Genomic DNA, 24,278 nt, shown 5'->3' with positions numbered 1-24,278 from the left:
AGTATGAAGTATAAAACTAATAAAGCAAAGCTTAGATCTGTTCAGGCTAGATTAAGGATATAAGTTACTGGGAAAAGATATCACATGTAACCCCCAATTGACCCTCAATGGATTCCCCATTCATCGTCCTGAGCATTTGGGATGTTGGTGTATGACTATTATGCCTGGCTCTATATGCACATTCTTCAGTAACGCCATTGATCAGTTGCTATGTTGGTTAGCTTTTTGTCAACCTGACAAGCTAGAGTCATCTAAGAAGAGGGAACCTCGCTTAAAAAAATACGCCCATCAGACTGTCCTGTAGACAAGTCTGTGAGGTATTTTGATTGCTGACTGATGGGAAAGGGCAGTGCCATCTCTGGCAGTGGTCCTGGGTGGGCTAAGAAAGCAGGCTGAGCAAGCAATGAAGAGCAAGTCATCAAGCAACACTTCTCCAGAGCTTTTATCTGTTCCTTTAGTGATGTGACAACTGAAAGCTGAAATAAGCTCATCCCTCCCCAGGTTGCTTTTGATCATGGCCTTTACCATAGCAAAAGAAACCCAACCAAGACAACTGCTAGCATAAATATTCTCCACATTTACAACTTGAAACACAAACCATTCTTTAGACTTTTATCAATATTTTCATTTTCTCAGACATCAACTTTAAAAGTATAGCTAATTATGCATGCTATATGCTTAAATTTTAAAAATCCTTCATATTCTCCCCATATTTAAAGCAAATCTAAATTCTCAATTATCTTGTTCCCCCTAATACTTTGGCTAACCTATAATTTTGTATACTAATGATTATCACTTCAGTTAACTATTTTACTTAAAAAAACAACAAAACCTTCAAAGAAGCCATTCTAAAGGAAAACAGTAACATTAGAATCCTCTCATCAGAAAATTGGACACCTTCAAGTTATTACCAGTCATTTCAGTGTTCCACCTGTAGGCAACAGCCATATTAATCTACTTAAATTATTATAATTGCAATTTCATGGAGTTAAATAAGTTCTGGTTGGAAGAGTCCAAAGTAAATATAACAACTTATTACATATAAACTGATCATTAACAAAAATAAAAAGTTTCTCTGCTAACAGTATCAAAAGGGTATACAGATCATGTTCATATAGTTTTACAGATATATTTCATATAGTTTTAAACTACCAGTGCAATACTTTACTTCACCAACAAACGAACGTACAGAGGATAGAGAAGTGTTCACATCAGCTCATGAATACAGACAGACATATAGTGTGAAGTAAAGAGAACAGAACTGGTGTCTCATTAAAAGCACGTGTCCTGTGCAGGAAAACCTTACCTGATGCTCTAAGCTGACCAAGCAACTGTGTTCTCATGCCTATAATGATTTCCATGGTAGCTTGTGAAAGAAAGTTCTTTTCACAAAAGGCTCGCTCCCACCCATCACTTCGTGCTTTCTGCCATGCCTACAAACGAAAAAGAAAAAAGAAAAACACCAACCAAACAAATAAAACAAACAAACAAAAAAACCCCACAGAATATGTAACAAGAATAATCCACCAAACACATCTAACTGAGGCAACAAAGTAATCCCACTGTATTAATCACTCAATGTAAAGTACTATTCTGATAGTTTTACAGAAGTCTAACATTTTATAATCGATTTAAATAACCAACTCTGTAAGACTAATTCTTTTCATAGATCTAGTTTGGGCTGCTGTATAGACAGCTAGTTTGTTAAAACTGTGAGAGGATTTCTACTTGTATTTCCCATTAAAATACTTTACATATAGAAATCCTAAAAGTCCTAATAATAAAAATAATAATACCTCTATGCAACTCTCCTAATTTGACTAGAAATCATCCATACAATATAAACCTCTGGCCTTTGCAAATATGCTTCTGGCTTGAACATAACGAACAATAAGCACATCTAATCTCATGTTTTCAAAAGAACTAGCAAAGAACACACACAGGAATAATATCCTAGGTATCTGATTATTACTAAGTTTCTATAATATATACTATCTAATATCCTAATATACAATCCATCACTTAATATTAATCATAAAAGAGCTTGAAACTGCTGATATTACATATGTATTTGAGTGCCTAAAACAGTTTTCCAAATAAACAAGAAAAAAAGTAAGAATGTAGAGAGAGGCATAGCCTATAGTCAAGATATTTGAAGAATTTAAAATGATGCTTGTTTTTTAAGAAATAATTTTTAAGAAATATTTTCCCTAAATATTTAAATTTCATTGCATTTCTCTCCTCAGAGGCATCTTATCATCCTTTTCTTTACTTAATATCTCACCACTGTTTTTTTCTTAAGGTTTTAAATTAGTTTCTTCTTCATAAAATTACATTATTGGTGTAAAGTCTTAAGTACACAAGAAAAAGAAATATTGTAAATAAAGAATTTCACAGATAATACTAAATTTAAGGTAATTTTCTTTCAGTCTTTGTTCTGTGTCCTGTATGTAGCAACAGCTACTATAAATAATAATTTTAAGAGTATTTTTGCCAAATAATGGCTGAACAGTATGCAACGTTCAAACATTAAATACAAATATGTATATGCATACATATAACCTAATTAGAAGAAGATAAGGGGGAAACAAAGTCTAAAATTTTATAACCAAATAAGACTTGTGATTTAGTTTATACAAAACTGCTATCGTGTCAACTGAGTTTCAAATTCTCCAATATCCTCTTTTTTGCTCTCCTTCATATTCCTGGCCTCTTTTTTCAGTAATTGTTACACATACGCATGCACACACAAACACATACATATCCTTAAATATAAGCAGCTCAATCCGTATGACATATGTACATATTTCTTCCACTCTGTTTTTTCAGTCGCCTCTACTTTTCTGTGTGAGGTTGAGGCCTCGTGGTCTTTCCCCATCCACATCTGCTCTACTGATAAAATATGACTTGTGAGATTGAAGAGATGGCTCAGTAGTTAAGAGCACTTGTTACTCATGTGGAGGACCCATGAGTATACACACACACACACACACACACACACACACAGGAAAAATTCTCATACAGATAAGAATAAATCTTAAATACAACTTCCCAGATGAAACAAAATTAACAGAGTATTTAGCTTTTCATTTTAATTTTTAAACTTCTAATACCTTCCCCAGTATTAAATACAGCATGTTTAACAATAAACAAAAGTAATAGTACCTGAAATGCTCTCAGAAGTGCCATGTGGTCACTGAAAGTCCCTGCTGTGAAACGCTTTCTACAAAGCATAGCTGCACGCTTTTGAGAGGCCTGGGTAGGCAGTACAAAAGGATCGCGATAAGCTAGTGTGCAGGCAATTGTAAGGATGGGGTCCAGACACTTTAAAACAACAGCACACAGGACCATCTTCCCAAGATGTGGTTCTACTGGCAAGTCAGCCAAATGATACCCAAGTTCAGTCAGATCTTCCCATGCATCCATTGCATCTATTGTCTAGGTAAGAGGAGGAAAAGATTGGCATAGCCCAAAATGATGCTTAAATTAAAACCCAGTAAGTATGAAAATGCACATATTCGTTTGCTTTCACATCACATAAAATATATTTTGTATTAAGTATACATATGAGAATTATATCTACTATTTTAAATTATAAAAGCACTAAAGTACTGAACAAGTAACAATTTTTAAAAGAATAAAATTATTTAAAACATATGCTCATATAGTTTAAATTTTAAGGAGAAAAACAACCAAAGAAAATAATTTAAAAACCAACCTTAAGCATCTGAACAGCGTTTCTTACAATTAAAGCTGGAGGTGGTTCAGGAGCTTTCATAAGGAAGTCGGCAATGGTACAATTAACTGGAGCTAACAGCTTGGTATGTAAACAAAGTTCCTGTAAACCACAATGGCAAAAAAAAACTTATAAAGAGTAAAACTGTAACACTGATTTTTATATTAAGGAAACCATGAGTACTATGTGTCCCAATCGCAAACCAGCAAAGTCTAGGAATAGGGGAGGAACATCTTCAGTGAAACTTGCTTGTAACACCCTCAATCACCGTATACCAAAATGATCACTGCCCCTTCTGGCAACATTTTTTCAGTTTTTCCCCACACCATTTAAAGAGAAACTATCCAGACAGTAAGTCATTTTCCTCCCTTTATCACCACTTCGTTCTATCATCTTTTTCCATTCAACAAATACCCATTAGCTTTCGACAGCTAGGCATATGCAACAAATGGATATATGCCTGCTCTTTTGGGGTTTATAGCAAAGTGAAAGACAGACCTTAGATTACTTTAGCTCATCATTATTTATACTTATATCTGTGCTAAGTGCTATGAAGGATACTGAGTGCCACAGGCGTGAGGGCGGTGCATAAACAATAATTAACGCCAGAAGGAAGTGAAGAAGGAGGCTAGAAGTCAAAGACAGTTTCCAAGAAGAAATGACACTTATACTAGGATGTACAAAATAGGAGTTTAATCATAAAATAAGTAAGGGAAAGGAATTTAGAAATGAGTTGGCACACATGAAAACAAAAAAAAAATTATTATAACTATAAAAACACGAAATCTGGTAAGAGTAGAAACATGAGGATGAGGATTAGAAACATTTGAAGAGTTTATTTAGTAATTTAGGTTCCAAAGTTTTTAATTATATATCAGAGGAAGAAAGCAAATCTTGCAAAGAGACATTGTGAATAGGAAATCACAGGGATATGAATGTCAAAAACATGATTCTGTATCACTGGAAACAAGGACCTAGGTTAAGAGACTAAAGAACCACCGTGGTGGCTGGGCAGGGGCTCCGTGTTAAAAAGCACTTGCTGCACAGCACTGGAGCCAGACTAAGTTCCCAGCACTCACATCAGGCAGCTTACAGCCTTCTGCAACTCCACCCCGAGGGGTGGCTTCTAAAGGCACCACATACATGGGCAAGCCTACATACAGACACACAAACATGCACATAAAACAAATCTGAGTTAATCTTTCAAAAAAAGAATCAAACTGATATTCTTCTAGTTTTCCATGAAAACAGAAAACTGAAAGAAAAGCAATGAAGATTTGGGGATCTCAATGAATACAGAATTACAAAGGCAGAGGTTCAACATCTTACATTATGATGCTGGGATTGCCTTCTACAACTTAAATGATTTAATTCCTAATCCTATCTAGAATTTTCAAAGTCCATACTACATATTGGAGACTCTTAAAATGCTAGAATTTAGCGTACACACACACACACACACACACACACACACACACACACACACACACACAGAGAGAGACACACACGCACACACGCACACACACTCCCCCCCTCTCTTTCTCTCTCTCTCTCTCAAATGGTTCCCATAATTTAAATGCATTCCAATAACTTTTAAAACTATCTGAAGGTTCAGTCAGATTTGTAGAGAAAAATCTGTTTTATAGATATATCCCACTTCATAAAATTTATTAATTTTTTTTGTCAACTGGATTTATTCAACCTCAATCTGTAGAAACTGACGTGGGAGCTGTCCCTCATCCACAGACAAAGCCTTAGAGCTGTGTGGTATACCTGCAATGGCATCCTCAGGAGTTCTGGAGTCTGAAATTCCAGCATGTTCTGAAATCGAAGTCTACTAAACAGTCTGAAACAAATCCCAGGTCTACATCGTCCAGCTCTTAAAACATAAAATTAAGACTCAGATAAGGAAGAAAGACAGTAATAATAAATCTTCACATTAATGTGATTAGAAAAATGAATCATGATCAAGGCATATGAATTCTCATTCTTATTTAACATCTATGAATACATTTAAAAGGTGTTTTGGGCTCTGGGATTCGAAGATTCACAAACATGTCATCTACAGTTATAGCGAAAAACAAACAAACTAAGTTAGTAACCTAAATCTGAAATCAAGTGAAATTCAAAGCATGAGTGCTTAGTAATTTAAATTTAGTCACTTTCACTGAGATGTTATCAAGCACTAAGATCAGAGTTGTACAAACTGTGGGTTACATAGCAACAAAGCCCTGGCATTTACTCAATCATCACAGAGACACAGATTCTTGGAAAGCATCAGAAAGATAATGAAGAAGTCTCCTTTTAGTTCTTCTAATCAGAGAAATAACTAGTGTCTGGGATAGATGACAGATTCTTCCAACCTTATGGAGCTCACAGCCCAGAAAGAATAAAGACAGAAAGAAAAAGCAAAGGCACAAAATTTGACACTCTTTAGCCACCCTTCTCTTTATCAGGTACTTCCTGACTACACCCTTGCCCATTCAGTCAGCGTCCTCTATGGAATTTTTATCTGTTCCCACACCACAAATGCTAATGTCTCTCTGAGGTTGGACCACAGTACTCTGTCCTCATATACTATTATCTCATCATCTGAGGTTATCTTAAAATGGTCCTCTAGCTTCAACTTCCATCCACCCAAATCTCCTGATGTTTACTACAGACCTACACTTCAGAAGCTTCTTGGATAACTACACGTGGACTTCCCAGTCAACTAAAACTCAAGACAGTTGAAAGGTGATTGATTATTCTCAACAGAACTCTTCTCTTACCAACTTCTCTACCTAACATAACAACTGCCCAATTTCCTAAAACATCCTGAAGAACATTTAATTTTTTAATTCTACTAATTTGTGGGGTGTGTGTGCGTACAGGTATGCCTTAGAGTATATGCATGAGTGAGCAAAGAACTTTTAAGAATAGATTCTCTCCTTTTACCATGGGTTTCCAGGATCAAACTCAGGTTTGCTGCCTTGCATGGCAAGTGCTTATATGAGCCTTTTTTGTTTGGTTTGGTTTGGTTTGGTTTTTTGCCAGCCCAGCATTCTTAATTCCACATGACCCCTTACCCCTCACTCCATACATATAAAAACATGCCCAATATTACTTCTTTAATATATCTTGAGTTGTCCATCTCTGTTTTCAACCTGTTACAATAATTCTATCTATTGTCTCTCTCTCTCTTACAGAAATGAAAATATTAATGAACTTATTCTCTAAAGAGCTGAAAGAATGCTAGCATCATATCATCACTTTTGCAGATAGCACAGAGCTTCTTCCCCAAACTCCAGCTCCAGTTTAGCACTTCTGGCCTCCACAAAGCACCTACATACAATCTCACTATAAAAACATTTCTTTAAAAAAAAATAAAAACACAATATACCGCAAACAAGTAGCCAACATCAAACTAAACAGTGAGAAACTTCAAGCAATCCCACTAAAATCAGGGACAAGGCTGACCACTCTCCCCCTACCTATTCAACATAGTACTGGAAGTCCTGACCAGAGCAATAAGACAACAAAAGGACATCAAAAGGATACAAATCGGAAAGGAAGAAGTCAAAAATATCACTATTTGCAGATGACATGATAGTATATTTAAATGACCCCAAAAATTCCACCAGAGAACTTTTAGAGCTGATAAACAACTTCGGTAAAGTAGCTGAATATAAAATTAACTCAAATCAGTAGCCTTCCTCTACTCAAAGGATAAACATGTTTATCTACTCAAAGGATAAACATGCTGAGAAAAAAAATTAGGAAAAAGATACTCTTCCCAAGAGTCACAAACAATATTAAATACCTTGGTGTAACTCTAACTAAGAAAGTGAAATATCTGTATGACAAGAACTTTAAGTCTCTGAAGAAGGAAATTGAAGAAGATCTCAGAAGATGGAAAGATCTCCCATGTTCATGGATTAGAAGGATCAACATTGTAAAAATGCTCATATTATTAAAAGCTATCTACAGAATCAATGCAATCCCCATCAAAATTCCAACTCAATTCTTCATAGAGTTGGAAAGAGGAATTTGCAAATTCATCTGGAATAACAAAAAACCTAGAGTATCAAAATCTATTCTCAACAAAAAACTTCTGTGGGAACCACGATCCCTGACCTCAAGCTATGTTACAAAGCAATTGTGTTTAAAAATAAAAATAAAATAAAAAAACCACATGGTATTGGTACAGAGATAGTCAGGTAGATCAATGGAACAGAACTGAAAACCCAGAAATGAACCCTCACACATATAGTCACTTGAACTTTGACAAGCTAAAAACATTCAATGGAAAAGGACTGCCTCTTCAACAAATGGTATTGGTTTACCTGGCAATCAGCATGCAGAATAATGCAAATAAGTCCTTTCTTATCTCCTTGTACAAAGCTCAAGTGCAAGTGGATCAAAGATCTCCACATAAAACCAGGTACACTGAAACTACTAGAAGAGAAAGTGGGGGAAAGCTCAAAACACATAGGCACAAGGGAAAACTTCCTGAACAGAACACCAATGGCCTATGCTCTAAGATCAAGAATCAATAAATGGGACCTCATGAGATTGCAAAGTTTCTGTAAGGCTAAGGACACTGTCAATAAACAACATGGCAGACCATAAACTGGGAAAGGATCTTTACCAATCCCACATCTGGTCTAATATCCAATATATACAACAAACTCAAGAAGTTAAGACTCCAGTGAATCAAACAATTCTTTTAAAAAATTGGGTACAGAGCTCAACAAAGAATTCTCAACTGAGGAGTACCAAATGGCCGAGAAGAACCTAAAGAAATGCTCAACATCCCTAGTCATCAGGGAAATGCAAATCAAAACAACCCTGAGATTCCACCTCACACCAGTCAGAATGGCTAAGATCAAAAACTCAGATGGTAGCAGATGCTGGCAAGGATGCAGAGAAAGAGGAACACACTTCCACTGTTGGTGAGGTTGTAATCTGGTACAACCACTCTGGAAATCAATCTAGCAGTTCTTCAGAAAATTGAACATAGTACTACCTGAAGACCCAGCTATTCCACTTCTGGTCATATACCCCAAAGATGTTCCAACATATAACAAGGACACATGCTCCACCATGTTCAGCCTTATTTATAATAGTCAGAACCAAGAAAGAACCCAGATATCCTTCAACGGAGGAATGGATACAGAAAGTGTGGTACATTTACACAACAATGTAAATTATAAACAATGACTTCATGAAATTCATAGGGAAATGGACGGAACTAGAGAATATCATCCTGAGTGAGGTAACGCAGTTTCAAAAGAACACACATGGTATGCAGTCACTGACAATTGGATACTAGCCCCAGAAAGCTCTGAATACCCAAGAAACAACTTACAGACCATTTGAAGCTCAAAAAGAAGGAAGGCCAAAATGTGGAAGCCTCAGTCCTTCTTAGAAAAAAAAAAAAAAAGAAAGAAAGAAAGAAAAAGAAAAAAAATTGTGTATTCATCATATATTATTATATAACAAATTTTGTGAGCTATAATATTTTATAAAATAAATAAATTAAAAAAATAAAAATAGTTCTTAAGAATATGTTTGAAACTTCAGGGTATTTTCCACCATCGTCTTTCAAATTACACTATCTAAACAACTTTTGTGTTCATTTGGCCCATGTCCCTTTATCTGACTCTTCCTTAACCTTTCAGGAAGGCCTTTCTTTAACTCCTCTTTCTTCTCATGCTTCTTAAATTTATGCATCACTCCTCTAGAAGCATTATCCTGTTATAATACTTCAAAATGGATTATAAAATTTATTTTCAACTATGTTAATCCTATCAATCCATGAACATAAAAGATCTTTTCATCTTCTGATATCTTCTTCAATTTCCTTCTTTAAAGACTTAAGTTTTTATCATACAGGTCTTTTATTTGCTTGGTTAGAGTTATTCCAAGATACTTTATATTACTTGTAGCTATTATGAAGGATGCTGTTTCCCTGATTTCTCTCTCAGCCTGTTTGTATATGCAAGGGTTGTTGGTTTGTTGTTGTATTCTTGTTTGTTTGGCTGGTTCATTTGGTTTGTTTTGGAGTTAATCTGTATCCAGCCACTTCGCCAAAAGAGTTATCAGCTGTAGAAATTCTGTGGTAGAATTTTTTGGGTTGCTTATATATACTATTATATCATCTGCAAATATTGATACTTTGACTTCTTCCTTTCCAATTTGTAACCCCTTAATCTTCTTAAGTTGTCTTATTACCACAGCTGGAACTTCCAAGTACTATATTGAATACAGAGAGAGTAAACAGTCTTGTTCCTGATTTTAGTGGAATTGCTTCGAGTTTCTCTCCATTTAAGTAGATGTTGACTATAGGCTTGCTGTAAATTACCTTTATTATGTTTGAAAAAACCTTCAAGACCAAGTTATGGTGTCCAAAACATAGTCAACTTAAGCAGGATCTACAACCTTCAAGAAAACTCCTCCCTCTCCCAGCAGCTAAGAGTTGCCAATAGTTCCACAGATATAGGTGGAAATATGTGCTCAATCCCCCTCTCCTCCCTCCATGATGACATTTGATATCACTTAGGCTTGTAACATAGCTTAATTTTAACTTTCGAAAATTTACTGCAAACATGCCACTGAGATAGTTCAGGGGTTATAGGCAATTGCCATAAAGCCCAGAGACCTTAGTTCTATTATCAGGAACTACATGGTAGAAGAGAACCAATTCCTGAAAGGTATCATCTGAATACTACATGTGTGCCATAGCAGGTATGTGCCTCTGACACACATTCAAAATAGTTAAGTAAAGGAATGTAAATTAAATTTTTCTAGTTAATTTTTTAAAGTATCAAAACAGTTTGCTTGGCAAAGACACTATAAAATTAAGACTACCATTTAAAAGAAAGAATATATGACAAATATGTCATGCACATGGTAATATTACTATCACAGGCAATTACATGAATGTAAATTATGCATGTAATTATAACATAAAATGTACATTACCTGCCTTTTCGCTGTATGGCACTAGCTTTAGAAATCCATACCATTTTTAACATTGTAACAAAATTCAGTGCATCAAAGGATTTCTGTAATATTTAAATCATTTTTAAGTTAAAGCATGATTTATTCTGAGGAAATAAGAAATATCATTGCCATATTTTTACATGCCAAGTTAAACTTAAAGCCCCCTCTTGATTAATTACAAGAAACTGTTTCTTAAAAACCCAGGTTTCCTGAATATAAGTACTCTAGTAAAAAACAGTAAACGGCAAACTTTGCAGAGCTGTCTGCAGTTCTCTCCTGCAGTTTAATAACTGATGCTTATGAGATACCAAGACTTCATTGTAATATCAACATGGTACCTAGACATAACCTGAACAAGAACAATGTCAATGGACATTCTGCCAGGGAATGGAGAAAGCTTCCTGGGCCTCAACCCTAGACAAAGAATTACAGGTAACTGGGGAATACTGAGAGCAGGAGACATGATCCTCCCCAGACAAGAACATGCAAATTAGTGGTCAGTCCTGAGATCACATATGTACAGGTCACATAAACACACTGAACAATCTAGATTTATGTATTTAGGTGTGTGTGTGTGTGTGTGTGTGTGTGTGTAAAACAAAAACAAAACAAAACAAAACAAAACAAAAAAAAACGGAGGCCAGGAATTTGAAACAGGGAGTGGCAAGGGAAGAGCCAGAAGAAAGAAAAAAAAGGGAGGAAATGTGATTATCATGTCAAAAAAAAATTTAAACAACAAAACAATGTATAAAATGTAAAAATAGGATTCTCTGATAACTATTTTATTACATTTACATCATTTTAAGACATAGAAGTGACAAGAAAAAGATATTTGCTGAATGCAATATGTACTCTGGAGGAGTACATCTCTGGAAAAATGATTCACCAAACTAAACATTTCAAAGTATTTTTAATCCTCTCTATTTAACTTTCTGCCGAGTTACCAAGAAGTAAATCTTTCCTAAATGTTTCAAAGGAAAATAACAAGAATCATTAATGCTAGCCTGCCTCAAAGTGCCTAAAGCAAATGAATATCTGCTTCAGAGACATTTTTGTTTGTCTTAGTTTTTTGTTTTTTTGAGACAGGGTTTCTCTGTGTAGCTTTGACTGCTCTGGAACTCACTCTGTAGATCAGCTGGCCTCAAACTCAGAGGTCTGCCTGCTTCTGCCTCCCAAGAGCTGGGATTAAAAGCATGAACAACCACCATCTGGCTAGGAGAAATATTTTAAAATACACTTCTAAGTAAAATACATATTTCAAGATTTCAGTGTCCTTGTTTTCTCTTGTATAAAATTAATTACAGAGAGCAAATATAATGTATTCCCTAATTAGTCTAGTGAAGGAAATTTTGCAAATATGCTGCTTAGCTTGTAACTTGTTAGTTTTATATATAAAATAACTTTTGATACTACCTCTGTGCATAAGTCATGATCTGATAACACCTAAAGAAATTAATTTCTAAAATACTCAAAACCTATATCCTTCAGATTTAAATAATTTAAGAGCAATAAATCTGCCCTTTTTGTTTTCTCCTCTCTGAGACAGGTTCTTATGTAGCCAAGCTCGCTTTGAACCTCAGACTGCCCTGTCCTATTCTCCCCATTCGGGGAGTCAGATATGCAGCACATCTGGTAAGTGCTGCTACCTAAAGGCTTATCACCTACTTTTATTGACACTATCATAAAAGAAACAGTTTATTCTCCCTTTACAATAAATTTAACCAAAATCTGTAATAAATATTATTCTCTGTAAGATAATCCTAAAATTATATTGAAAACACTAATTTTAACACTAAAAATTATTACTTATATCCACTTAGTCATCTCTTCCTTAAAAACCAATTACCTCTATTGTATGATCTACCCAAAGTTAACAGCACTAGGAAGGGTTAGTCATGTTAATATTGAAAGGAAAGAAATGTTATCACTTCTTTATCATAGAAGATTTTTTTGTTTGTTTGTTTGTTTTTTGACAAGGGCCCAGTAGTAAATATTTTCCAGTTTGAGGTTTTTGCTGTAAATTATAAAATGCTACAATGGTATGAAACAACCAACAGATAGCCAGGTAGTGATCTGCATTGTTGAATAAATGTTGTGGTGTTCACTCGGATTTATGCTGCTCTTGATTTTTATGTATGTGTCTGTGCATATGTGTGGGTAAGTATGCATCTGGAAGCCAGAGGTCCACAGCACACATTTTTCCTGATTGCTTTCCACTATAGTAAACCTGGAGCTCACTAATTTAGTGATGTGTCTCCATCTTCTTAGCATTGGGGATTGCAAGCACACAGTGACATGCTCAGCCTTTTCACAGGTGATGGAGACTGGAACTGCAGTTCCCACACTTAAAGAACAAATACTGAGCCATCTCCACAGCTTTAGTTCCCAGGATTTTGTCTTCCTTTGTTAATCAAGGTTCTCTTCATAAATATCTTTAAAATACCTACTATATACTATCTATGAGGCATTAGATAAACAAAAGGAATATGACCCATCCCACATATAGGAAACAGAAAATATGTAATCACATTGCCACAATGTGACAAATTTTTAACTATTCAAACTCTTTACTTTCTTAGTAGTAGTTAGTAAATAGAAGTTAATCTTTTTGTCTAATTTGTTGGAACACCAAAATATAACCCACATACTAAATCAAAGCTAGAATAGTTTAGTAAAAACAACACATACTGTGTTAAATTCATCTATAAATCTTCCAGTAAATGAAGTCTTTGAGTCTTCACTAAGTACAAATGTAACTTCTTTATACATACCTCTTTCACCTTACCAGAATCAATAACAAAGACAACATCATTGACAGTGATGCTTGTTTCAGCAATATTGGTGGAAAGAATCTGTAATGGAATATTATTTTATGATTAATATGAAAATAAATCAATGAATTTTAAAAAGAACATAAAAGATCTTATGATACATACTATTTTCCGGACACCTGCAGGTGGATTTTTTAATACCTTCTTTTGATCAGATGTCTGCATATTTGAATGAAGCATAAAGACTTGATACCTGTTTACAATTAAGAAGAAAAGATGCACTATAGTACCTGTTGGGTAGCACAGAGAACAAATAGAAATCTTTATAGTTTACCTATGTGTATTGTCAGCAAATCGCTTGTCATCAAAGAGGATACGATCCCTCAAACCAACAATTTCATCATATCCAGGTAGGAAAATTAATATTGCACCTTGTAGAAAAACATTTTAATATTTAATCTTATGAAATCAAACACAATCAACAAAACTAGTCATAAATAACAATTTGTGGTGGTTTCAAGTATTGGTATATGATTATAAAAGAATTACTATCAATAGAATTACAGAAAAAAATTTTACAACTAAAAACTAATTTTCAACACAGTTTGCTCCAGATCTTTCAAACAGTACTCACCAGCATCACAGCTATGGCAGATATTATATAGAAGATGCATGATCAAATCCAGGTCTACTTTTTCATCATCAAAACTGTGATGGTAAGCTTTCAACAGCTCTCTGTCTTCTGTACTGAGGTCATTTCCATTTGTTTGAACCAAGGAACTTTCATCTAGATTTCCAAATTCCAACGAAGCACTAAGAAAAATACCAAATTAGTTTTTACTGAAAAGAGTAAGACTTAAAGACCAAGATTTCCCATTATTCACACCGAATTTCCAATATATCCTAAGGATGTCACTTCATGTGTTCATCTATAGCTAATTTGTGGGTTGATTGCAAACATATTATTCAAGTTAAATTTAAAAAGTGCTTTCAGAAAAATTAAAACCTGAATATACTTCATTAAAAAGGCAAAAATGACCTATAAATATATCAAGATGCATTAACATAAATTGTGACAAAGGAAATAGATACCCAAATTAACAAAGGTGCCATTCCACAAGCAAATGGAAGGCTAATGTCAAAAATACAGTTAAATGATAGGGACAATGCAGAATTACTAAAGCATTCCTAGAAAAAAAATGTAGACTGACACAGCGATTTTACAGCACTGGCAAAATTCTCCAAAGGTTAAACATCCTTTTTACTACATCACTTAGCGATTTCACTCCTAGGTATAGATGGAAGAGAAATGGAAATGGATAGATAAATAGAAGATGGATGGATGGATGGATGGATGGATGGATGGATGGATGGATGGATGGATGGATGGACAGGGTTAGATATCTATATTAACTGTCAATCTACATATTTGTGTCCATATTTATAATAGTCAAGAGTAAAAATAACCCAAATATTCATAAACTGACAAATAAACCATGGCATATCAACAGAAGGAACTACTGGTTGGAAATAAAACAGATAAACTTTGAAATGATTAAGATTAAAGAGGAAAAAAAGTTACAAAAGACTACATATCATATTGCTCTATATACACAAAATGCACAGAATAAACTAAGATATAGAAAAAGGAAATAAATTGGTGGCTAGTCTAAGAACTGGGAGTGTTAGGTAGGAAAAGACAAATGTTAATGGGCACAATTTTTTGTGTGTGATCAAAATGTTCTAGTATTGACTGTGGTGACTCTAAACACTTGTAAAAAGTCACAAAATGTGAATCGAGGTATGGGCAATATTTCAATAAAATTTTACTTTAAAAAATGAAATATTTTGTTATGGTCTTGAATAAAGTGCCTTTGCTACATTTTAACTTCAAACTCCATATTTTAGTTTTTTGAGATATTTTTAATATAGGAGATATAGTTTTGATATAGGATAAAATAAAAAAGAAGCCATCAATGTATTATAAAATACATGAAAATCTGCTTTAGTGTCTAAAAGTCTATGAAATTTATCTAAATATCTGACTAAAATTATCTGAAATTTCTAATGAATGATAATCAGGGACCAAACACATATATCTACAAAAGAATGTTCATATACTATGCTCAAGTGCTGGTTCAATCTTTACAAACACACACACACACAGGGCTGGGGGAATGCCCATATTATACTGCATTGGTGGTTTTCTCATTTTGTTAGTTAAAATAATGTATTCAGTATTAATAACAAAACAAGTTCATGGAAGTTTAATTGAAATCGTCACATGATCCAGGGCCCTTTTCAATACTTTTTAGCCATTTATTTTTATTTACTGCCATTTATCTGCTACTATATTTCAATGTGTAGTCTGTACCTTTTATGAAACCCTTTTGTTGTTTGATAACTTATCTCCACTTCCCAGTGTACCCAGTAACTTGATGGTCAAAGTCTAAGCCTAAAGCCTCTGTAGTTTGATCTCTAATGAACCTCCTACTCCTGCCAAGAGAGGAAGGAACATCGTGTGGGTACAGGAGATTATCTGTCACACTAAAAACGCTATGATGCAAATTTAAAAGAAATTTACTAATTTTTTAGCCCATTGCCATTAAAAGGTTTTGGAACAAGTATATACAGAGTTCTGACACTAAAATGAGCTTGTTTCTCACTGGTACTGGGAGTTTTCTTAGCTTTGCTAAGTCAGTAATTTCTAATCAGCCAGATACCTATCATGTCAATATTTATTAAGAATATCCATCAGCTGCCATGACCTGCTTCATGTCCTTTCTGCTTGTCAGTTTTAAAGTTTTTGTTTTTTCAAGATTTACTTTTATTTAAGTATATTTGTGGAGAGCTTTTGGTGTGGCTTATAGAAACTTTGGCAAGTACTTGTCACTAGATTCAGAGGGAAAAGTAGGATCAGATAAAAATATTCACATTTGTGCTAATCCAAGGAACATGTCACAGCCAAGGAAGGTGTGACTTCCCTTTTGTCTTGATAATCCTAATAAGACCCTAGACCCAGTGACTCTAGGGACTTTGTTTATTGCTTTGTTTGAGTACTACCTGGTGTGATCTCTTTGATCTTTATCTTGTCCACACTGTCTTGCTCACATTATCACATCTGAGAACTGACCATATTCTTTGAATGTACCTAGACTGATGTAAAAGCAGACTGGGAAAAAGTAAAGCTGCTTCAGCCTCAGAACTGGCTGGAGTCATGTTATAGTTTTGTCTAATTATCTCTTTTTTCTTTCAATCCGCTCCTGCCCCAAGGAACCTGTTGTTTGACCGAGCTGGACTTGGTCACATATGTGTGTGGTGTGCCCTTGGAGGCCAGAGAGAGCATTAAACATCTAGAAGCTCACATTAGAAGAAGTCTTGAGCCCCTTATAAGAGTGCTGAAGTCTGCAGAAAACTCTTAACCACTGAGCAACCTATATAGACCCCAAAATATTCATACTTTAAAAAATAAAATCACCATTCTAGTGAAGTGTAGGTGAGATCATGTCTTAATGGTGTGTATATATGCACGGATGGACTTATGCACGATCACCTCTGTATAGGTGTTCACATGCATATAAGCATTATGTATGGAAGCCATGGGTCAACCTCATTTGTCATTTCTCAGATACCATCCCCATTTCTTTTTCAGTTGGGGTCTCTTCCTGGGACCTGGAGCTTACCAGGTAAATGATAGGTTGGGTACTCAGGAAGTCCCATTCATCTCCCTGTCTCCCTTTCTCCAGTACTGAGATTACAAAAATGTACCATCACATGGGCTCTTTTATGTGGTGTCTGGAGATCAAAGTTAGGTCCTCATGCTTCCTCAGTAAGCACATTACTGACTGAGCTACCTCCCCCTTCTCCATAGATCATGTTTAAGAGGAAATATTCCTTCCACATTTTCAAAAAAGGTTTTAAATAAGGTAAGAATAATACAATACACTTGCCTTATTACTTGTCTTATTAACAACCTGAAGAAAATTCTTATACAATTAGAAAAGTAAATCTCCAGGTAAAAGAGTATAAGTGCCTTACCTTTACAGACTCTATAAATTACATGGCTAAGAGTTTTTAAAAGGTAGAATTAATTTTAAATAATATAAGATTTTACCTGTAAGATTCTAGAAGATCCACAATTTCAGTCTGTCCAAAGTGCTTAGCCCAATCTAAAGCCATCCTGCAAATTTCAGAGATAGCAAACTGAGAAATAATTTGTTTTCAAAATTACTTACCTAGTCACCCAAAATTATTTATTTACTCATTATAGTTGTGCCTTCAATTAATATACAACAAATTGTAAAACAGAACAATCACAAGAAAATTTCAAAGGTATGTGCAACCATATCATGATATACAAAAATGGACACAATCTAAAATTACCAGCCATTTGATGCTTTACTGTGGACATTGGCTCCCATACTAATTAACTGTTCTACTTGGCTCGTAAATCCCCGTCCTGCAGCAACCATCAGAGCTGTCGCACTGGTCTCACTATGCCTATAATCAACTAACAGAAGAAAAAGGGGTGTTTAGTGCTCACATATCAAAGACTCCCACTGTTGTACTTAAGTAGCAGAACTGACTATCACAATCAACCTGTGACTGGTTCCTCCATTTTAAATGACAGCAACATTATTACATTATTGAACCTTCAACTCTCCCATTCACAAAGAAATCCAATTTGCTCTTGCATAAACAGGGTAGAATAAAGTCTATCTTTGGAGAAACAAGAAATTATTTAAGGTTTACTTATATAAGTAAGAGAAAAAGAAAGCTATAGGCTTGCAGAACCCCTCCGATGGTGGTTCTTTTATCTGTATATTGCCATGTTCACTAAATAACAAGATACAGAATTAAAGAATTTAAAAGTTAATTTTCATCAATAACTAGCAATAAAGGTTTTAAAGCAAAGTTCTTGAGGATTTTAAGATACTATAATACTAAACTCAAGGTAATAAATACCCAAGAAGAGAAAAAAACACTTTGATGATCATATTCAAAGTAATTTAGTAATCACCAGAGAGACCAAGGAAGTCAAGTCATAGTTAAATATTTAAACTGCTTAACAGTATTTTCAAGCAATGTAGTAGACAAAATGATAAACCAACAGTAGGCTGAATTGATATATGTATAAACAACAGTAACTTTAACAGCAGCAGTGGCATCACTGCTTACCTTAATTCTCCACTCAGGAAGCAGAGGCAAGCAAACACTGAGTTAGAGGCCAGTCTGGACTACAGAGTAAGTTCCAGGATGGCCAGAGCTACACAGCAAACCCCTGTCTCAGAAAATAAATAAAATAAAATAAAATAATCATAATTTTGAAAAGAATAGAGACTTTTATGTCAACAGACCTAGTATATCCCAAGTTGGTCACTAAGCTCAAAACCATACAACATGTGTTCAAAAATTTTTTTAACATTTATTTACTAATTTGAGGGACACATGACATGGCATGTATGAGAAAAGGCCAGAGAATAACCTGAGAGGAATCTTTCTCTTTTTCCTTACACAGAATCTAAGAATCAAAAATCATATCCTTGGGCTTTACAGTAAACTTCAAATCCCACTGTGCAACCTCCCCACTCACAGCTATACTTCTTGGGAAAGTTTATAAATTAATATACATGCGAAAGTAGTGTAAACCAGGGAACTTAGGGACTAAGTAGGTATCAAAATAAGTATGGTTGGCTGGGAAAACCATAAAAGGAAAAACTAACTTCACAGTTTAGAAATACAAAGTTTTTCAGATATAAACACACACTAAATCTCTAGGCACACCAGAAACAGAAAAAGAAGTGAGATTTTATACACACTCACACACACACACACACACACACACACACACACACACACACACATATTAACGGACAATTAAAACAATACAAAGTTGAAAATCGGCCTCAGGTAAGAATGTTACAAGGTATGGTGGTGTCCACATTTAATTCCAGCACAAAGGTTTATTCTGGCTCATAGTTTGTGACTCCAGAAACAGTCCATACTGAAAGTAAGGTGAGGAAAGGACATGGCAGTGGCTCATTGGTGCAGCTGAAGAGCATGAACCCATCTGCTCACACTTGGTACTAAGAACACAGCAGGACGCAAAGCAGGGCTGGGTTATAAATGCCTCAAGGCACATCCACAGTGGTCAACTTCCCCTAACAAGGTTCTACCTCCAAAAGGTTCCGAAAGTTCCCAAGCAGCGGCAGTGCTACAGGCAGGGACCAAATATTCAAATACAGGTGCCTACAGTAGACATTCCAAATGTAAAGCACCAACAGTCCCAATTATGAAGAAGACTTTAAGGGTGTCTTTTCCTTCACAGTATTATTGGAAGCAACTGAAAACTAGGCCAGTGGTGCTCCCACAGTGGACTGGGTCTTCCTACATCAATTACAGCAAGCCTCCCACAGACCAACCCAATCACTCATTGAGAATCTCTCTCGGGTGATTTAAGATTGGATCAAACTGACAATTAAAGGTAACCATCATAGCCATTAATAGATAAGATCCATCTAAAGAATAAATAAATGTAATGGCAAGAGAAAGGCAAACTTACCACTAACATTTTCAGTTAAAATAAGATGAAAGACCTGAGCAAAAGCATCAACATCTTTATGCAGCCATATGTCAGAAAGGCAGGCATCCATTTCCTTGATTAACCATGGTTCAAGGCAATTCACATCTTTTTCTGTCTTTTAAAAACAAAAAAGCAAAGATTATAAACTATTTAATTGCTTAATATCTGTTTGCTGCTTAGATGGCCTTACCATAACAATGCTGGAGAGCTTGCTCTGGTTATGTGGATAAGGGAGAGCCGGCTGCTGCCAGGCTAGATTCTACCCATGCCATTTCCAGGGCTCTGAATCGGTTTACCTAAAATCTGAATCATCTAAGAACAGGTGGAACAACCTGATCTAACACTTCAGAATCTCCGTGACACAGGGTAACAACAGAATAACTGCAGAGAGTCCCAATGAGGACAGACATTAATAGTGTCACAGAATCAAGAGATCTCAAACCAGACCAATGAAGATGTGTGGCCAGAGGGATATACTGTGTGACAGCTTCCATAATGATATGTTTCCTATGCTTTGTTTTTTCTTGTTAGTGGTGTGTGTGTGTGTGTGTGTGTGTGTGTGTTTTGTTTGTTAGTTAGTATTTTTGTGGATGTGGTTGGAGGCATGAAGTGTGGATATAAGGAAACCCCTGGAACTGGGGTGCAGCATAATATGAAACTCACAAAGAATTAATAAAAAGTTTTTAAAAATATGTATTTGCTGCAAGAAAAATAAAATGGCTACAATCATCAGAAGAACTAAAAAACATACACATATGCTATTATATAACAAGTCACTAATTTCATCTTTCAAACATCTTTCATAATATTGTATTACAATCATCTTTTATCTGAAAGTGAGCTGGTTGGCAAAGTACCATGATTACCCACATGAACTAATTGTGCTTAGTGATATAGTAGTAAATAACACAGGTTTCTTTTCCGGCTACATCAGAGAAAACATTACCCTAGAACTTTTTAGTACTAAAACCAGTTTTTTGCTCTATATCAAGCACAGGAGATGCTCTCATTTATAATCCCAGAAACTCAAGAAGTTGAGGCAGAAGAATCCAAGTTTTCTTGTATTGGCTACCCCATGCTGCATAGCATGTTTCAGACAACTTGGGCTGTCTCAAAAGCTCAAAAGAATTCCCTTCCCTGCCACCACCCCTGTCTCCCAAAGAAGTGCTCCTGGCAGGGAAAAAGATTTCACCAAGCTTTAGAGGTTTCTCCTATGTATAATGTCCAATGTGGTTCTTAAAACCACTAGTTTACAAAGTCAAATTCATGGACTAGAGAAATTCCTCAGCCATTAAAGAGAAGGCTCATAGTCAAAATGTTGATTGCTAACTCAAATGGATCTTCCCTACACTAAACAATTTGAAACATCCTTCAGAAGTATCTTTTAAAACTCAAGTATAGTTCTTCTCAATATATCAGAATTAAAATACTAGCATAGAATGTGAAGCACTGTCTATCTTCTCATTTAAAAAAAAAAAAAAAGCTCTAAATTTGGGGCTGGACAGATGGTTCTGCAGCTAAGAGCACTTGCATCTATTACAGAGGACCCAAGTTCAGTTCTCAGCAGCATGTACAAAATCATAATGACCTGTAATTCCAGTTACGGAGGATCCCATTCCTTGGCCTCCAAGGGTATCTGTACTGATGTGCATACAAATACATGCAGACAAAATATTCTTACACATAAAATAAAAATAAATACATCTTTTTAAAAATAGTTAAATTATTCTTCTAAAGACCAAGTTTGGGATCCTAAGTATAGCTCAGAAATAAGGTGCCTACAAGGCTCTAGATTTAATCTTCAACCCTTTAAAAAAATAAAAAATTAGATTAATCTGAAAATATGTTGTAGTCTAAAACAAAAAAAATTACCCTCCAATAACAAAATAAAAAGTACCATTACTTCATTAAGTTTACTTAACCTACAAAGTTTTTACTCAAAATATTATCATGAACCAATAATATCTTACCAGCTGACTGAAGACAGCATCACCTCCATCATCCAATAAGTCATATTCTTCAGACACACTAGCAACAGCTCTCTGTCTCTGAGATTCAGGCTTGAAAGTATTCTCTTGAGCTGAGTACCATTCTGTGAGGGTGGTTTGTTGTTTCTCCTCTAAGTTAGAAAATGAAAAAATAAATAAGCACTTGGTCCTTTCCTTTTGATAAAGTGTTTCTTTACTTAGACAATAAACCTAAGTGAACATTATATCACTTAAAAGTTGGCTTTAGAGTCACTTTTTAAAATTACAGTGAGTTTTTCATAAAGTTATTGTAACATAAGGACATATGAAGCTACATAAAAACATTCATTCTTCTATCAGTAAGAAATTTGCTTCTAACCCAGAATTTTAGAAACAGCATTGTTACCCATAATGTATATACTATATAAATTAATGACTAATGCTAATATAGCATAAATATAATGCTTTATATTAAATTATTTATTAAACATCATCATGTCAATTTTTTGACACATAGAAATCAGAAGCTCCAAACGTTTTAACATCTACAAGTTTCATAATTTACATGTAAGATATGATGCACTTTTAAAGTGATGCAGGGAATTGTAAATTACTTATTCAAGTAGAGAATCAAGGGTTATGTGCCCATAATCATACATAGTAAACAAAGAAATGAGTACAACAAAGTATACTATGAAAAGGAATATAAACTCCAAATAATTCCTACACTAAAACCCAGAATGCCAATGCAACAATTTTTTAAGGCAAGTACGGATAAAATGGAAATAAAAACACAACAATAATACCAATCTATAAATCTTTCTGGGGATAGAGAACATGCTGCAATTCTAGCATTTAGTAGGCAAAGGGAAAAGATTAACCAAGTTTCAGGCTTATGTGAGCTATAAAGTGAAATTATGTCTTAGAAAATAAATTTTAAAAATTAGAAAGTTTGACATTTTCAAAAATACCAAGCCTGCAGTCCATCAATTAGACAATCCTTCCACTCCTTCTCATCTCTTCCTAATTCCACCTACTGAGGTAAGCTGTGTGGAGCCAGCATATGTTGCAGTAAATATTAAAAATTGTTGCTACCAGTCCCAAAGGGTCTCACTCAGTGGAAACTCTCACTCCGAGCAGCTCAAGTGTGGAGCCAAGTGCCCAGTTCTTTCTCTGCCACGATGTCCCCTAGGCAGTGAGTTACCACACCTGGTACTCACTCATCTCTTCCATGGCCCCGAGCCAGATCTGCATGCTCCAGCTATTTCTCAGCCACTGCTTTCATACACTGTCTTCCACAGCCCCGTAAAATCATGACTCAACAATCAATAACTTATCAAACAGATTTATATGTTAAATTCTCAATCTAAAATCCCTCCACATAATAAGCTTACAACCAACTGACAAAGATATAAACCGACCACCTAGATAAGATAAATTGACACCACAAACCCTTACTAGCTACCATAACAGGTGGCGAAACAACATGTTAGGCAAGAATCCACTAGAAAGTTAAGATTATTAGCCTAAGTGTTATTTCTAAGCAGAGGGGGCCAGCACCATGTTGAGTTACGTAATGTCTCCAGCTCAAGAACCTTAAACAAAAGAAACACAGAGGCAGCCTCTCCTGGCAGGCCTTAGGTTCCCTGCTATGAGAAGACAGGCTACCCTGAACACAGAGATTAGAAGCTGCTTGATTTAAAAAAAAAAAAAAAAAAAAAAAAAAAAAAAGGTTTAGAAAATGTATTAAGAAGCTGGTTTATTTGTTTTAAAGATGGTATAAAGATTTAATGTTATTAAGTTTGTTTTTATAGTTTGAAGAAGAGAGTACAAAGTTCACCCAAATTACGTGGGGATTTTCACCCACGGCTCGAAACTAAAATAGAAAAATTAATCACTGACTCCAAATAGAGTGCTGATATTTGCAAGTTAATAAGGTTATTAAAAATAGAAGTCTGTATACCAGGTGGAGTGAATACAGACATATATTATAGAAGTTATTAATAAATAAAGATCTGACATTCCAGATTGAGAGTTGGACAGATCAATATATTTTGGGCTAAGGTTCTAGTTTGACAAGTTGCTTACTTACTGATACTGAAATTTACAGAAGGTGTTAGTTTGTTTTATGAATTACCACAACAGGAGGCTCATATTCTCTTAATGTGGGCTCCATGAAAATAGAGTTGATTTCCTGACATAACAAATTATTAGGGACCTAAGAATAGGATCAT

The 24,278-nt window shown here is 35.0% G+C and overlaps 1 protein-coding gene across 1 annotated transcript in view; it reads right to left on the bottom strand.

The window, feature by feature from the left end:
- YTHDC2 (YTH N6-methyladenosine RNA binding protein C2) overlaps window positions 1–24,278 on the bottom strand; it is a 64,702-nt gene that overhangs the window by 19,763 nt on the left and 20,661 nt on the right. Inside the window, exons 9-21 of the mRNA XM_080919744.1 lie at window positions 22,048–22,196; window positions 20,057–20,192; window positions 17,878–18,004; window positions 17,609–17,674; window positions 14,129–14,307; window positions 13,829–13,925; window positions 13,660–13,747; window positions 13,495–13,575; window positions 10,703–10,785; window positions 5,510–5,615; window positions 3,719–3,838; window positions 3,166–3,438; window positions 1,307–1,433 (exon numbers count right to left, since the gene is read on the bottom strand). Of these exons, the coding sequence (XP_080775870.1) occupies window positions 1,307–1,433; window positions 3,166–3,438; window positions 3,719–3,838; window positions 5,510–5,615; window positions 10,703–10,785; window positions 13,495–13,575; window positions 13,660–13,747; window positions 13,829–13,925; window positions 14,129–14,307; window positions 17,609–17,674; window positions 17,878–18,004; window positions 20,057–20,192; window positions 22,048–22,196 (1,632 nt within the window). The remainder of the gene's footprint in view (window positions 1–1,306; window positions 1,434–3,165; window positions 3,439–3,718; window positions 3,839–5,509; window positions 5,616–10,702; window positions 10,786–13,494; window positions 13,576–13,659; window positions 13,748–13,828; window positions 13,926–14,128; window positions 14,308–17,608; window positions 17,675–17,877; window positions 18,005–20,056; window positions 20,193–22,047; window positions 22,197–24,278) is intronic.

This window comes from Micromys minutus, assembly GCF_963924665.1.
Source record: "Micromys minutus genome assembly, chromosome: 8".
Classification (NCBI taxonomy): Eukaryota; Metazoa; Chordata; class Mammalia; order Rodentia; family Muridae; genus Micromys; species Micromys minutus.
The sequence above is the reverse complement of the archived record's forward strand: the minus strand, read 5'-3'. Positions and strand labels throughout refer to the sequence as shown.